This window comes from Gopherus flavomarginatus, chromosome 5 (assembly GCF_025201925.1).
Source record: "Gopherus flavomarginatus isolate rGopFla2 chromosome 5, rGopFla2.mat.asm, whole genome shotgun sequence".
Taxonomy (NCBI): Eukaryota; Metazoa; Chordata; order Testudines; family Testudinidae; genus Gopherus; species Gopherus flavomarginatus.
Window position 1 is genome coordinate 86,163,801 of NC_066621.1, and position 14,534 is coordinate 86,178,334.

The 14,534-nt window shown below is 52.6% G+C and overlaps 1 protein-coding gene across 3 annotated transcripts in view; it reads left to right on the forward strand.

The window, feature by feature from the left end:
* The first annotated feature begins 1,645 nt into the window (after nt 1–1,645).
* The window catches only part of DGKZ (diacylglycerol kinase zeta), a 100,203-nt gene continuing 87,314 nt past the window's right edge, over nt 1,646–14,534 (forward strand). For 2 of the 3 annotated variants that reach the window (XM_050955244.1, XM_050955245.1), the window contains exon 1: nt 1,646–2,642. In XM_050955244.1, coding sequence (XP_050811201.1) covers nt 2,401–2,642 — 242 coding nt within the window. In that variant the 5' untranslated portion in view covers nt 1,646–2,400. The remainder of the gene's footprint in view (nt 2,643–14,534) is intronic. The other variant, XM_050955247.1, reaches the window with a different exon arrangement.

Below are 14,534 nucleotides of genomic sequence, written 5' to 3' on the forward strand. Positions count from 1 at the left end.
ACTCAGTCTGGGGAAACACAGCTGGAGAAAAATAACCTGAAACCTAGATCCTCAGTAGGAGGGAGAACTGGAGGGGGACGGGGCAGGAATGGCCCAGAAAGACAGGGCTGCGGGGCAGAAAACGGGATAATAGTTTGCAACAATATGGCCACGAAACACTGGTGAAATTCTTAAGCTGGGTACTCAAAGGCCTCAGTCCCAGAGCAGAGAGGGGGTTAGTCACTCTCTGGAGAGACCTCACCTGGGTTGCCATGTTCAGCCCTGGGGACCTCAGTACTAGAAAAATGTCCTTTTCTTCCATTGTGCTCCAATATTCTTGATTTCAAGGCTTCTTGAGGGGAGCAATAAACCATAAAACAATCACACATCCATGCAAGCAGGAAACACACGGTGCACAACACACAGTCAGCTCTCAGCCTGGCTGGCAAACAATGAATGCACTGATTTTGTCAGGGACCGAGAATGTCTGCAACCTTTGGGTGTTAATTCCACCCAGACGGTGTAGCTTGGGAAAAGCTGATGATCAACTGGAGGGAATCCAGAGAAGAGGAACAAAATGTATGTGGGGGCTGGCGGAGCTGACTCACGCACAGAGAGAGAAGAGCTGCATGTTGGGAGCTTGGCTGTGTGACAAGTCACGACTATGTGGGTGGGGTGGGTGGAGCTGGGCTTGATCACTGTGCACAGCATCTGTAAGGTGTAAACCCCAAGGAGGGGAAGAACAAGGGGAAAATGTCACAAGTGACACTTAAGGCTGGACAAAGTTCTGGTAACTAGACTGGAGGGTCCTGTGCTGTCCTGGTCCCTGAGGCTGGGGATGGGTTTTTCTAGTTTGTGTTTGCATGATCCTCCAGTCTGCATTTGGACCAGGAGTGGGAGTGGGAGCACCTCATGCCACTCTCCAGCAACCACTCTCAGAGACATGCTGATGAGCTCTGCCCACCCCCACTTTGGCTGGAAGGCCAGCGAACCAGTGAGGTTGAGGGAGGAAGAAGGCAAGGGTGGGAGCTCCTGGGATTGGACAGAGCCTTGGCAGGGGGGAGACCAACTCAGGCTGTTGCAGCAGGACTGGCCTGGGTACCAGCTGAGAGGTGATGATGGAGAGTGAGCATGGCACTCACTGGGGTGGGTGGCCTTAACAAGGGCAGTAGGACCAGGGCAGCAAAGAGCGACTGCAACCGGCAGGACAGGGAGAGATGTCCCAGGAGCGCCTTTCTGCTCCGGGGTCTGGACGCGAGGGAGACACAAGGCAAGTCCCCAGATGATCAGGGAGGAGAAATGACTTTTCATCAAAAAGGGACGAGCAGGAGCTGGGGCTGGGCTGGTTCTGAGGGAAGGAGAGTCACTGAGACAGCATGGACCTACCTACCACTGGGCATTCATCCCCCTGCACAGGGTGAAGCCCTGCCCTGAGCATGCTGCACACCCCCAGCCCCACCCCATGTCGGAGACTAGAGCACTGAAACTCTTTGTAACTCTTTGGCAGCCTTGTGCAACTTTTCAGGCCAATCAAATCTCACTGCGTGTGAATTTGCATGCCTTGTTAACTTGACTGGGCGGCTAGCTCCATGAGGAGAGACGAGCTAGAATAGTGTGTGTCAGTCAGAGGACGCCCTGGCTGAGAGCAGTGAAGGCTGTGCCGTGTTCCCCAGTCTCTGCAACTCTCTGGGCTCCAAAGGGTTAAGTGCCAGTTTTGGCGTGTATCTAGGTGTCACTGCGCTCTGGTGTAGCACTAGCACAGCCCCTTTCCCCCTCTCTCTGTGCGTTGTCTGTCTTCTGGCTGCTGCTTCTGCTGCAGGATCTGTGCACAGGAACCTTGCTCTTTTTTGCTTCTGAGTTTGGCTGCTACTGGAGGAGACACTGAGGTCCCTGGTGACTCAGCCCTGACCCCTTCTCCCAGCTGCCGAAGAGCTGGGCTCCCCAGCTCCTGGTGGGAGCTGTGCTCTTCACGGCTTTGTTGCCTCCTGGGATCCCTGTTTCTGATCAGGACTGTTTCTTATTCACCCTTCTCCCCTTCATCCTCCTGCATTTGCTGGGCCAGGCAGATCTCTGCCAAGGAGCTCAGCCGTGCCTGGGTTTCCCCCATCCAGACTGTTCCTGTTTGCCTTTTGCTGACCACCCTCCAAGGGGCAGAGGAGACAGACCGAGGCTGAACTACAGATTTTGAGCTGCATTAACCGTTCAGCCAGGAAGCCGATAAATAAGATTGGCAAAAAGTTGGACTGTTTTTTTTTTCTTCCCAGGAAACTCAATCCACCCCAGGAACCTCACTGGGGCCCTAGAGAACAAGTGAGGTGCAGCACCATTTTGGGGCTGGGCTGAGCATACCAGCAGCGTGCACAGAGGGAACAGGACTCTTCTGGGCAGCTGTCTGGTTGGCTATTCTTATCACCACTTCGAATGGCTGAAGCGCCTCGGAGCTGGAGAGGCTGCATGCCAGCCAGAGAGGATGAGGGGACCCAGGGAAACCCCCAAGGGGCAGCAAGAGAAGAGAGTTTAGGAGTGATGCAGCCTGCAGGCCTCCAACTGCACCAGGACTTGGACCCTCAACTGGACGAGATGAGAGGAGCCAGAGTGGCAGCAAGGGCACAGATGGAGGAGCAGTTCCTGAACCTGGCCATCAGAAAGCAGGTGTCCTACAGGTAGGAGCCTTCCCCTCACTGCACGACTTTGAGGCTAATGCTAAAAGTGATGGAAGCTTCCCCGGCCAGTCCTGGGAAACTTCACGGCTCCCCTGTTCCCTTCACAGCAGCCGGGAGCTGCAAAACAGTGTCAGCCCTTCACTGCAGGTGCGTGTGGGACCTTCTGCGCAACAGAAGCTTCTTTTCCCACCCCAGATTTCTAAGGTCATCCCCTAGGATAGCAGGGAGATGTGTCTGTGCCCATGTCCCAATGTGCGTGACTCTGGGGGCACCTGCTGACCCCCCTCACTGACACATGCCGGTGTGGGGTTATTTTACACAAGAGGCTGTGGGAGCTGAGCCATGGTGCACCTGTCCCATTAAGGGACCTTGTTCCAAATTGCTGTGGGTAGGGAGAGTCACCATGCAGAGAAAGAGGGTAGTGGTGAGGGGTATCTCTTGGTTCAATAGCTGATAGCTTGTATTTTCATTGACCTCGGGCCTTTCGGCTCTTTTCTCCATCATGCCTGTCACTTTAAATTTCCCCGAAGTCCGGTGCTAGGCCCAGCAATCCTGGGAGATACAGATCAAATAGGGTCCCCCCACAACCTCTGCCCAGGGAAACAACCGTCCCTCCCCCGGGCTTTTTCCCCACTACCATCCCCACACCCCTATCCCCCTTTTCCTCTAACAGCCCTCTCCTGCTTCCCTTCTCTATCCATGGGGCTATGGCTTTCCTCAGGCCCTTCCCTAGCATGATGGGCCCCACACATCTGCACAGCTGCCTCCTGAGGACACTGGCATTGCCTTGACAGTTGCTTTGCCCTCTATGGTGCCATTTTCCTCCCTCTCCTCATTGTTGGACTCTCCTGGTCTGAGCTGAGACATTGTTCTTTCTCTCCCCCTGGTATCCCACAAGGTCAGTGGGCCTCAGCTGCAGCCACCCTGGGAGCTTAAAACCCCTGAGCAGTGATAAGTTGCTGAGGGGACTGATGCCAGTTCTCTAGCTCTGACCTGGGAAACCTTCTGAGGCACGTTGTTGCAAAGGGACCCAGTATGAAATGATTTGCTCCTTGCATGGCTCTTCTTCCATTGAGTTTGCTCTGCCCCCAATTTCCCTGTCCTCTACATCCAAGAGGAGTTAGCTGGGGAGAGAGACAGTGTTTTTGCTACCCTTCATGGCCCCTAATGAGGCTGCCCACTTCTGTGAGCCGTTACCACACACATTCCCTGTCTGTATACCTAGTTGCATTTTTATTCCTGAGTAGCTCCAGCCTCCTGTCTAGGGTTCTGCTCATGTCATGGTGCCTCCAGTAGCTCGGACTCCATTCTCCCTCCTCCGAGAGGGAGGGTTGGGGCCAGATTGTCCTCTCTCACCATTTGAACCCTGATGTAACACCATTGATCTCTGTGGAGTTGCTCCTCAGTCTTACTGGTGTAAGTGAGAGGAGATCCAGGATCTAGCACTGCTTGCCAGAGTAGGAGGGGGCACATATAGTATGGACTTTGAGATGGTTAGATGCCGTGGGATTGGATCAAGAGGAGAAAGGTGGGGAACAGCTCTTGCTTTCTTGTGAGCTGGCTTGGATAATCCATCCCACTGGATCCTGCATTCTCCCCTGGGCTCTGTGTGATTGATTATTCATCAGGGGGCCTGCTGAATTACAAAGAGAGTCTGCCTTGAGGAGCTCAGAGTCTAAATATCTTGTGCTGAGGAGACATGCAGAGTAGAAGGCTGGTCCCATGATTAGGATCCTCACTTAGGCCTTGGGGCAACCTGGGTTCAGTTCTCTGCTCTGCCACCGACTTCCTGTGTGACCTTGGGCAAGTCACTTGGTTTCTTTGTGCCTCGGTTCCCTGTGGAGATACTAGCACTTCCCTAGCTGAGAGATATGTGATGAGACTAAATGCAATAAAGATTGTAAGGCACTCAAATACTGCCCTAATCGGGGGGCCACGCAGGTACCTTAGAAAGATCCCTATCTTTCTGGCAGGGCAGTATGGCAACCTTCTGCCAAGAGCTGACCAAACTCACCTGGTTGCTAGTCTCTGAATGGGGAAAGGAGAAGTCCCAGTCCTGCATGGGCAGGTCCCTCCCCACCATGTTACTGGGTCGGGATCTCTGCACCCCCCACGTACTCACAAAAGTGAGGAGGTGCAGCAAGCTGCATGGTTTGGACCATGGGGATGATTTGCCTTAGTTTGGTGCTTTATCAGCTGCTTTAAAAGGTTTCTGCCCTATCACTAGCGAGAGTGAGGGCTTATCTTGCACAGTGGAGGCCGCAGAGCAGGATTTTCCTTTCTTAGCTGTTTTCCTACAGATGTGCATGAACGGATTAGCTGGCTGCAATTATCCCAACCCCCCCAGGGGAGGAATGGAACATATTGCAACCTAATTTAATCAGCCTGGACTTGTTCCAGCTCTAATATTTCTGGGGATCACTTTCATCCTGCTATGGTAGGCCTGATCTCCCTCCACTTACAGCTCTATTGATACTCCTCAGTCCTGACCTGCAGATCCCCTGCTACTCTTCCAGCCCTGGGTCTTACACAGCTTACAGATGCCCATCATCCTGACCCCCAGCGCCAGGGCTCTTTGGAAGAGACTCTGCCTGTGGTACTGAATTTCATGGTGTTTCTGTGAAGGTGATGGGTTGACAGGGTGTTCAGAACTAGGGAGATCTCACTTGTGCCCTGATCAGGCTTTGCTGGCATCTGAGCAAAAACGGGATGGGGGTGCTGTAGTGGGAAAGTGTCTCAGAGCAGGACTCTGCCCTAGGGGTCCTGTGAAGCCAGCAGGCCTGGCTGCTCCGTAAGGACACTGTGGAACGGGCACAGGTCTTTATTCCATTATGATACAGTGGATTCAGAGATCAGCTCTGGGTGAGGTGAGGACATGATGGAGCCTTTGGCAGCTGGAAGGGTAGAGAGCTGCAGGCAGCATCTAGCCCCTGCTCTCTTCTCTCGTATGCTCAGCCCTAGACAAGGGCAGCCCTGCGTGTTGTACTTGAGCACTTCCTTTGGCCGTTGCTCAGTCATGGCGTAAGACTCGGTAGGTGCTTACCCAAGGGCTTACATGTGGGAGGGTGCAGAGGGCTCCTGCGGTAGCTGCTGAGCGTGGACACTGCTGTGCAGGACGGTCTCCTCTGTGCGTCACACTGATCAAAGCAGGTTTCATGCCACGTGAAGGTGCACTGGCCAGCAGAATAAATGGGGTTTCTGAGTCCCTACGTGCTGGCATCAGTAGCTTGCCCAGCTCCTGCTGTGGCCCCATTAGCCAGCATGAGGGAGAGGTTACATCAGTCATTATATAAAGGGGTTTGAAATGATCGGAAATGATATTTTAAGCCTCTGGATATTTAGTGCCTTCCAGAATTAGCTCCTGTGCTTCATGGAGTGGTGGAATGGGGGCTCAGTGCACAGATTATATTTAGTGCTTCCAGCAGCAGGTTCGTGCTAACCCTGCTAATGACGCTGAATTATGCCACAAACTCACTGCCTCAGGGACAACTGCCCCATTGGGGAGATACCTCCAAAGTACCAGCAATTCTTGCTCCCTCTGCCACTGCGATAAGAGGCTAAGCAGGTGCCAGATTTTAATGCTTGACGCTCTGACAGTCACTCATGCTGTGACTCTGGGCAACACTTAGCCAAAATTGTCAAAGTAAGGGGCATAAAGTTAGGCTCAAATCCCCTTTTATTTAGGCCCTTCTACTGAAGTGGGCTGGTTTCCCACGGTGCGAGGCACCTGTAGCTCCCAGGCCTGGCAGCAGCAATCAGGGGTGCTTTGCCACTGTGAGAATCAGTCCATTTACCAGACTGAGGTGCCTCATTTTAGGCCTGCGTGGTTGAATATTTTGGGCCACACTCTGTCCTGAACTCACGCCCAGACAACGGGGAACTCACCCTGGCTCACTGGCCCAGGTAGCCCTGCACAGGAAGTGACACATTCGGATTCATCTGTTACACTGGCTGAGTCAATAATCATCCCTGCACCAGCTGCCTCGGTGCCAGGGAATCAGAGACTGCCCCAGAAGACACATGGCAAGTGATGAAGCCCTTGGCTGCCTGCAGCGGAGCATCCTCTTCTTTCTCCAGCAGAAACTTGGGGGCTGCATGACAGGGCTTGGGCCTGTCCCTGCTGCAGCCTCAGGGATCTCAGCAGTTTAGGTCTCTCATGTCTTTGGCACCTCCGCAGAGGTTCCCTGCAGATGCTTGGGATGCAGCTCATAGCATGAGCCTCCCTTCACCATCACAACCTCCCACCTTTGTGGGCTGTGCAGGAAGATGGGCATGGGCAGAGACTGGGGTGAGGGGCGGGCATGGGAGGGCATCGCCCCCACACTGGATACATCACAGAGTTGATGCATAGAGGTGGGGGCTCCCAGATTTTGTTAGTTTCCCCACATGGGCTGCCTAAGGGGAGGGCAGGAGAGCTGTTCCTCACCCTCGCAGCAGAACTCCAGTGTGGGGCCATTTCAGTTTTACTAGCTTTTAAAATAAGAGACTTGTCCCTGAAACACAGACCTCTAGACATAGGGGCCACATTCTAATCACATCGTAGCAAGTGAACGTAAGATCTGAGCTTCTTCCCAAGCATCTCAGTGTACAGCATTGACTGTGTCAAGCTCAGGTGAGTGACCGAGAGAAGAGGGAAGGTTAAACGTGAGTGGAATGTGCTTAGGCAGATGGGCAATGAGTACAGGCTTTAGCAACGGCTTTCTCTGATGTATGCATTGCATGTGCTGAAGGAAATCATAATTACTGGACAGGGTCTGTTTTGTGCTGAGAAAACAGTTCACACTTGTTTTATTGAACAGCAACAAAGCCCTCCCATCCCAGGAGAGCAGGGTGTTTTTCTTTCTAAAAAGGTGACATAGGGAAAGAGAAAATCTAACCTACCAGTCTTGCTGAAAGACACACATTTTGACGCGTGTCATGTAAGGATTTCATTTCAGTTTAGTATGTCAACAACATAGTTACATGAAAGTGCTCAGTTCTGTTTATTCAAGAATTTGTTTTTATGCTGTGTTGATTTTTAAGTGGTAGCTAGTAAACATGGCAACTAAGTTAAAACAAAAAACTACGGGAGATTAAATAATGAATGAACCACATTTGTGATGTCAAGTATACTGTAATTTACGTAGCGCTGACAATCGCTAAATCCAGCAGTTAGGCCTAGGCCTATTATTAATAGTATTATGACCCCTTCCTCTCCCCAGTATTGAAGTCAGACTATGCCAATGCAGCTGGGCCTGTTTGCACTGCACCCAGAAAGCAAACAGCAGGGGCCTAGCGTGGCAACCTGAGGCTGAGCTGTCCCTCTGGCTTGGGCTTCTTGTTGCTCATGTGCTCAGGACAGGAAATGTCCGGTGGCTCTTGCAAGGGCAGGAGAGCAGCAGGGAGGGAGTCCATTTCCCTTTTCCTTTTCAACCAGCAGGGCTCCACCTGGGCTCTGGAGACGTCCCCGAAGGCAGCAGCCAGCTCCAGCACTGCTCACCTCTGCTGGCCCAAGTCCACACTCAGCAATCCCTACCTCTTGGCCACCATTTGCTCTGCCAAGGCTGGGGCTAATACGTCTCATTCCTGCCCTGCCAGACCCTGTCCTCTGGGCTGCTTGGGCCAGTCAGCCCCTCTGGTCTATCCTGACGCTTTCTGCTGACAGCCCCATGCTGCCCCTCTTGAGGCAGAGCAGGGCCTGCTGCAGCAGCCTCGTGCTTGTTGCCTGCAGTGGTCCAGCGATGAGCTCTCATCTGCCCTGGCCTCCAGCGTGGCATTAGCCCCACATGGAGACCGGTTGTGCTGTAGCGTGTCTGCTCCTATGCCTGCTTTGCAGAGAATGAGGCCCCAAGGTGACTCATGGGCCGCTAATGAGGGCTGGGGCAACAGCATCATGGCTTCTCAGCAGGGCCACAGGGATGGCAGGTAGTATGCACCTGATGCTTCTCACAGGCTGTGCCAGGGAGCTAAATATAACCCAGAGCCAAAGGAGGGGGCTGCTTTGCATTGTAAATCACGAGGCGGGGGAGAGAGCTCTATGGCAGCCTGCTTCACATGCAAAGGGCAGAGTGGAGCCACGGAGAGTCAGCAAGACCTGCAGAGGAGAGGAATCTGGACAGCCAGGGGAGCTGGTTGCATCTGCACCTCTGCTCTCATTCAGCTGTGGCTGGCTTCTGTGCAGCCCAGGGGTTATGGCTCATTCATTAGCTGCTCTGCTTGCTACGTTGCAGAGAAAAACTATTGAAACACGGGTACAGCTAAGGCATCCAAACCCCAGAGCAGGCAGCTGATACCAGGAGGCTGAGCACAGGAGAAAAACTGTGCCCTGCTCCATTTCTGAGATGCAGCCCATTTGTAAACCCCTTCTGCTGAGCCACTCCCTAATGGCCTCTTTGCAATTGCTGTGGTATAGTCAGATTAAATGTCAGGTTTCAGAGTAGCAGCTGTGTTAGTCTGTATCCGCAAAAAGAACAGGAGTACTTGTGGCATCTTAGAGACTAACAAATTTATTTGAGCATGACCTTTTGTGGGCTAAAGCATCTGATGAAGGGGCTGTAGCCCACGAAAGCTTATGCTAAAATAAGTTTGTTAGTCTCTAAGGTGCCACAAGTACTCCTGTTCTTTTAGTCAGATTAAAGGAGCTGCACAGGGCCCTCAGGAGGGTACTCCCAATGGACAGGGCTTTCTGCAGGAGATGCAGAGATGGTTATGAGCCCTGGCAAAAGCCCTGGGGAATAGGGTTGGACTGTGGACCACAGGAAGTGTGGCTGGGTGTTCTTGCACCCTGGATTCTCCCCAAAAGCTGCAAGGCACATAGGCACCTGGGCAGAAATTAGGGCTCCTGGCAGTCCAAGTGCCTCCACTTTACCCTGTGCCAGGCTGTGTGCCAGCCTGAATGTGCCAACAGTCAGACAAACTACTACCAGATGCTATGTACTTGCGGATGACACCATCTACTTTGGGATGGGACATTTCCCCTTGATGTGAAGTAAGGCTTGGGCTGAAATCAGAATAGGAGCTGCATCTGCATGGCCAACACACTAATTCCTGTAGCCTCAGCTAGCATATGATATTACTGTTCCCTGTATGGGTAACAGGCAGGTAAAGTAAAGGCTTATCCAGACCATTATTTGTTAAAAGTGCATGGGATGTGCAGGGTTGGGATTTATTAATTCATAAGGTTAAAGTCAGCAGAACTTGACCCTTTTATAAACTATCCCATGTTTACACTGAGCACAATGAGCTCCCTTCCCCATCAATTACAAGGTGGTCTAAATCTCTCTCCTTGACTCCGCTGACTGCATTAGGAACATAATAGAATAGCTATCTGGGTAAGGCGGTGCACACCACTGCTCTCTTGTGGATGGAAATATCACTGCTCAGTTGTGTGTCATAGGTCCTGTACTGCTAAACAGGTAATGGAGATTCTTCTTTAGCCCATGTGTCTTATGGAGCAAAAGCCCCTGAGCTCTGTCCCTGCTGCTCTTTGAGAGTCTCTGGGTGGTCTTGCTGTGCAGCTCATGGACTGTCACGAAGTCCTGGGTAGCTCAACACCGAGCAGAATCCTGGAGCTGCTGTCATTGAATGTGGGTGTGAGGAAATGAGATGCAAGAGCACATCAAGTGCACCAGCTCCCAGCAGGGGGGCTGTGTGCGGAAGGGGTGAACAGCTTCTTCCAGCTCAGCCTTTCCTCTGAATCCTGCCTGCTAGCCTTTTAATCACATTAATCGGCTGCACAGAACCACCTAATCAAATTCCCAATTATTCCCACCAAGCTGTGCCTGCAGCTCTTTGACAGAGCCATCCATCTGTGCTTCCCTCTGTGCATCCGGGACAAAGGGAGTGCTGCTGCAAGAGGCTGCCGCTCACTGGCACTGCTGTAGCTAAGCTCACGCTTCTGGAGTCCCAGCCGGGTACCGCTGTGGGGAAGCTCACACTGCCAGAGTCTCAGCTACTCTCTGACAGGAAGGCCTAGGTAAACTGTTTGCTCCTTATAGTTCAGATCTCCGAAGAATCTGGGGAGGTGTCCCTGACTCCTTGTGTTTCCCTTGTTCCACGTGGGTAGATGGATTCACTTGCTAGTGTATTCTCCTTCCACTTGCCCTGCTCTAGCTGGAATCCTGTCCATGGGACCGAAGATGTGGAAAAAATCCAGCCTGTGCTATGTGTCAGGGAGTCACTTGGCTACTCCTGCTCTGGAACTCAGTCAGCTTTTTGACCAAGAGTTTGTTCCCCTCTCAGGAGCTGCATAGAGCTAGGCAGGTGCTTCCTGGGCTCAGCAGGCTGAGAGCTCCCAGGCAGGGGCCTCATTTCAGAAAAATGTTGTGGCAAAGTTGAGTCAGAATACAGAACGTATGTGATATTATAGCCTGACAAGGTGGGAGAAGTGGAAGACCTAAGGGAGCATATAGACCTCTGAAAAGTCTGGGGGAGGGCAACTGCTTTAGGAAATGAGGCCACTGCTCCCAAATGCATGGGGGAGGCACTCACAGCCCCATTTCCTCCATGTAAGTGCAGGCTATTTCACACTTAGTGTAGCCCAGGTCTTGGCTTGGGAAAGGCTGGCTTGAAGTGGTTTCCATTCTATACAGGGTTTACAGTTTGGTTCAATGGCTCTCAGCACCCCCACTCTACAAATTGTTCCAGCGCCCATGGAGGCAGCAGGCTGTGACCGAGCCTGGCTGTGTGGAGGGCAGGCATGTGCCATTCCCAGCACCCTGCTCCAGCCCGGTCCTCTCCTCTTCCCTCCACGGTGCGTTCCTTGCGCACGCTCAGTACGTGTGCAGTGCGGTGGAAAACCTTGCGCCATCTTCTGTCAGGCTTCTGGAAGTACAGTACCATGCTGGCTGGCCGGGGAGTGCTGAGGCAAAGAGATCCTGTCTTAGGGCTGCTGTGAACTGCCCTGGGTCTGCTGCATGGTAGGGGAGAGTCAGTTGGCAATTGCAGGTCCTCCCACATGGGTGTTAGTGACACAGGGATGCAGCCTGTCTCTGCTTCCCCGAGTTTTCTGGGTGCAGTGTCTGTGAGGGAGTGACGGGGGCAATGATCATCCCAAATCCGGGGCAGAGCAGGTTGGCATATAATCCCTGGGCTCTTTTACCCTGTAACCCTCATTCAACAAGTCTGGGCCGTGTTAAGACTCTAGACCTGCCTGGTGTGATCTAGGTTTCCTGAAGCCTGAGCAGATTGACCAGGCTGCCTCTGCTCCTGTGCTGTTCACCAGAGACTGGCCCAGAGACGCCTTTCTAGCATTTATATTATACCCAGTGCATGCCGGGGCAGGACTCTGGAAGTTCAGAGAATCTTTCTTGAGGGGATACACATGCAATGTGAATGGGATCCAGCGAGGGACCTTGCTGGAGCATGTTTGTGTTTCCATTAACCTGCCACAGTACAGTAGGAACAGGTCGCAAAAGTGCCCAGCGTTTTCCAGGAGTTATGCAGCCTAAGTAAGTAGGAGCTGCTGGAGGCTATAAAATGTACAGGGAAAGTTGGCTTGTGTTAGCCCTACCATCTACTTTGTAATGAAAGAGGGAGAATGGGAGGGGGAATTTACAGAAATATGAAAGTCTCAAAGAACAGGGGGTTCCTTTGTGTGGCAAGGTCTTGATCAGTGGAACTGGAGTCACAGGGCCAGTGTTCCTTGGATAGTGTCTGTAACGGCCAGAGGAATTATCATCCCAAATTCTGGGTCAGAGACTAACATGCAGTGCTTGGCTCTTCCACTTTTACTCTTGGGGGAATCCTGTGCCCAAAAAATTAAAAATTCTGTCACAATATTTTAAAATTCTGCATATTTTATTTGCAGGATAAATGTGAAGGCTCCAGGATGGCATTGAGGAGCACAGGCCACTGGCTGCACAGAGGCAGGAGATCACTGTGCAGCTCCCTCCCACGCTGAACATGGACTCAGTGGGGAGGCTGCACCCAAGCCTGACACAGCACAAGGACTGGACCTGCCCCAGAAACATGCCCCTCCTCCATGCCATGTGCGCCAGGTGTGGGCAGGCAGGCTCAGCAAGTCAGGATCCAAGTGTGGAGGGACTTAGTGTGGGGGGATCCCGCTGTGGGTTGAGAAGGTTCTATGTGGAGCAATCTGGGTGTGGACAGCTCAGTGGGGGATCCCGGTCCGCGGGGGATCTGGATGCACAGGGGCTTATTGGGGGGTTCTGGGTGCAACAGTAATGGGACTCTGCAGGGAGGTCCAGGTGAAGGTGGTTGGGGCTCAGTGGGGGGGGTCTGGATGTGGGGGAGGATAGAGCTTGGAAGGTGGGTCTGGGTGTGAGGGATTTGAGGGGGTCCAGATGCTGGGGGAGTGTGGCTCAGTGGGGTGGGGATTTGGGTGCAGGTGGCTCATTGGGGTGATCCACGTGCAGGGGGAGTGGGGCTCATTGCGGAGGTTCTGAGTGTGTGTGGGGTGAGGATCGGCGGGAGGTTGTGGGTATGAGGGGTTCTGGATGCACAGGGGTTGAGTGGTTGTGGGAGCAGCTCCCTGTATAGGCATCCCTCCCCCTGCAGCTAAGGAGTGATGGGTGCAGGAATCAGGGTTGGGGTGGGTGTGGTGGTGCAGGGGGGAAGTTTGCAGAGCTTCCTGCAGCTGGGGGAGAAATCTGGGGGTGGGAAAAGAGGAAGTCCTGTCCTCCCCAGCTCAGCCAGGACTAGTAGCTGAGCTGAACAGGGTAGGGAGCAGAGTCTTCCCCAGTCCTACCGCCTGCACCACAGTGATTTACCTCTCTGCTGGCTGCCCTGGGCACCCAAAACATACTGCTGGGGAGAGTTGCATGACTGCTCTTGTGGCTTCTCCGTCAGAAAGTCATTTTTCTGCGGGAAGCAAAGAAATCTGCGGGGGACATAAATTCTGCACATGCGCAGTGGCACAGAATTCCCCCAGGACTATACCTTGTAACTGTATTCAGCAAGTATGGGCTGTGTTGAGCCTCTGGGCGTGTCTGGTGAGATCTAAAGGTTTCCTAAAGCCTGAGCAGATTCAGACTAAGCTGAGTATCCATGTGCTTGTAAAAGTGCTCATTCTTGTCTAGCTCCCACCACATTACACCGGGCGGTCTTGCTTTTCCCTTGCTGATGCAGGTGGTGACTGTGAGTTTCAGGTATGTTCAGTCACCATAATAGACATGTTCAGACATATCAGTCTCATAACATAATATGCTTTTGCCATTTCCACAAGGTCTGTAGCTTGTTTACCCGGCTTCCTTCTGATCTGCCACTGCCAGAAACTGTCTCAGTGTTAGTTAGTGCTGTTCTGGAGTGAGAATGGGGTAGCTGCAATAAGACGGACTGAGTAGCTGTGATTGTGACAGCTCTGAGTTTTTCTGTATACTGGATCTTTAAATATCTCAGGTCTCTCTCTGCCTGTCTTGAGCAGCTGCCATTTTCTGTGACTGTATGATGGGGGTGGGAGTGAGAGACATTCTATAGTCTGCCATGGAGACTTTACTCTTGTGCTTTCTTGTTTTGTTGATCTGTTAATTTGTGGTGAAATTTACTGGATCTGAAAGGTGCTTGGATCCCACCGGTGGGTGTGATATAAGAACCTGGATAGATGAAATGTTCCCAAGCCTGCGGAATACAACTGTCCCTACAGCGTGTATATTGTGTGTTACTTGCAGTGTCTGAGTCAATCCTGAGTCCAGGCAGGTGGCGGCCTGGGGTGCCATTCAGTGTATTTGCTACTGAGGCTGCCTCTTTTGAGGTGTCTGGCTGATCTGAGGTGCTTTGTCCCTGGGGGACTGATTTCTCCATCCCAGAGTCCTGTGCACCAAGGCTCGTCTCCTCTCGCCTAAGCTGGAGTAGAGGCTTCTCTGGACACGCTTCTGGGCATCCCAGCTCTGCAAAGGAACTTAGCTTGTGGTGTGGGCTGTCCGGGGCTGGAGCATTGTTCAGCGAGGTGCAGCA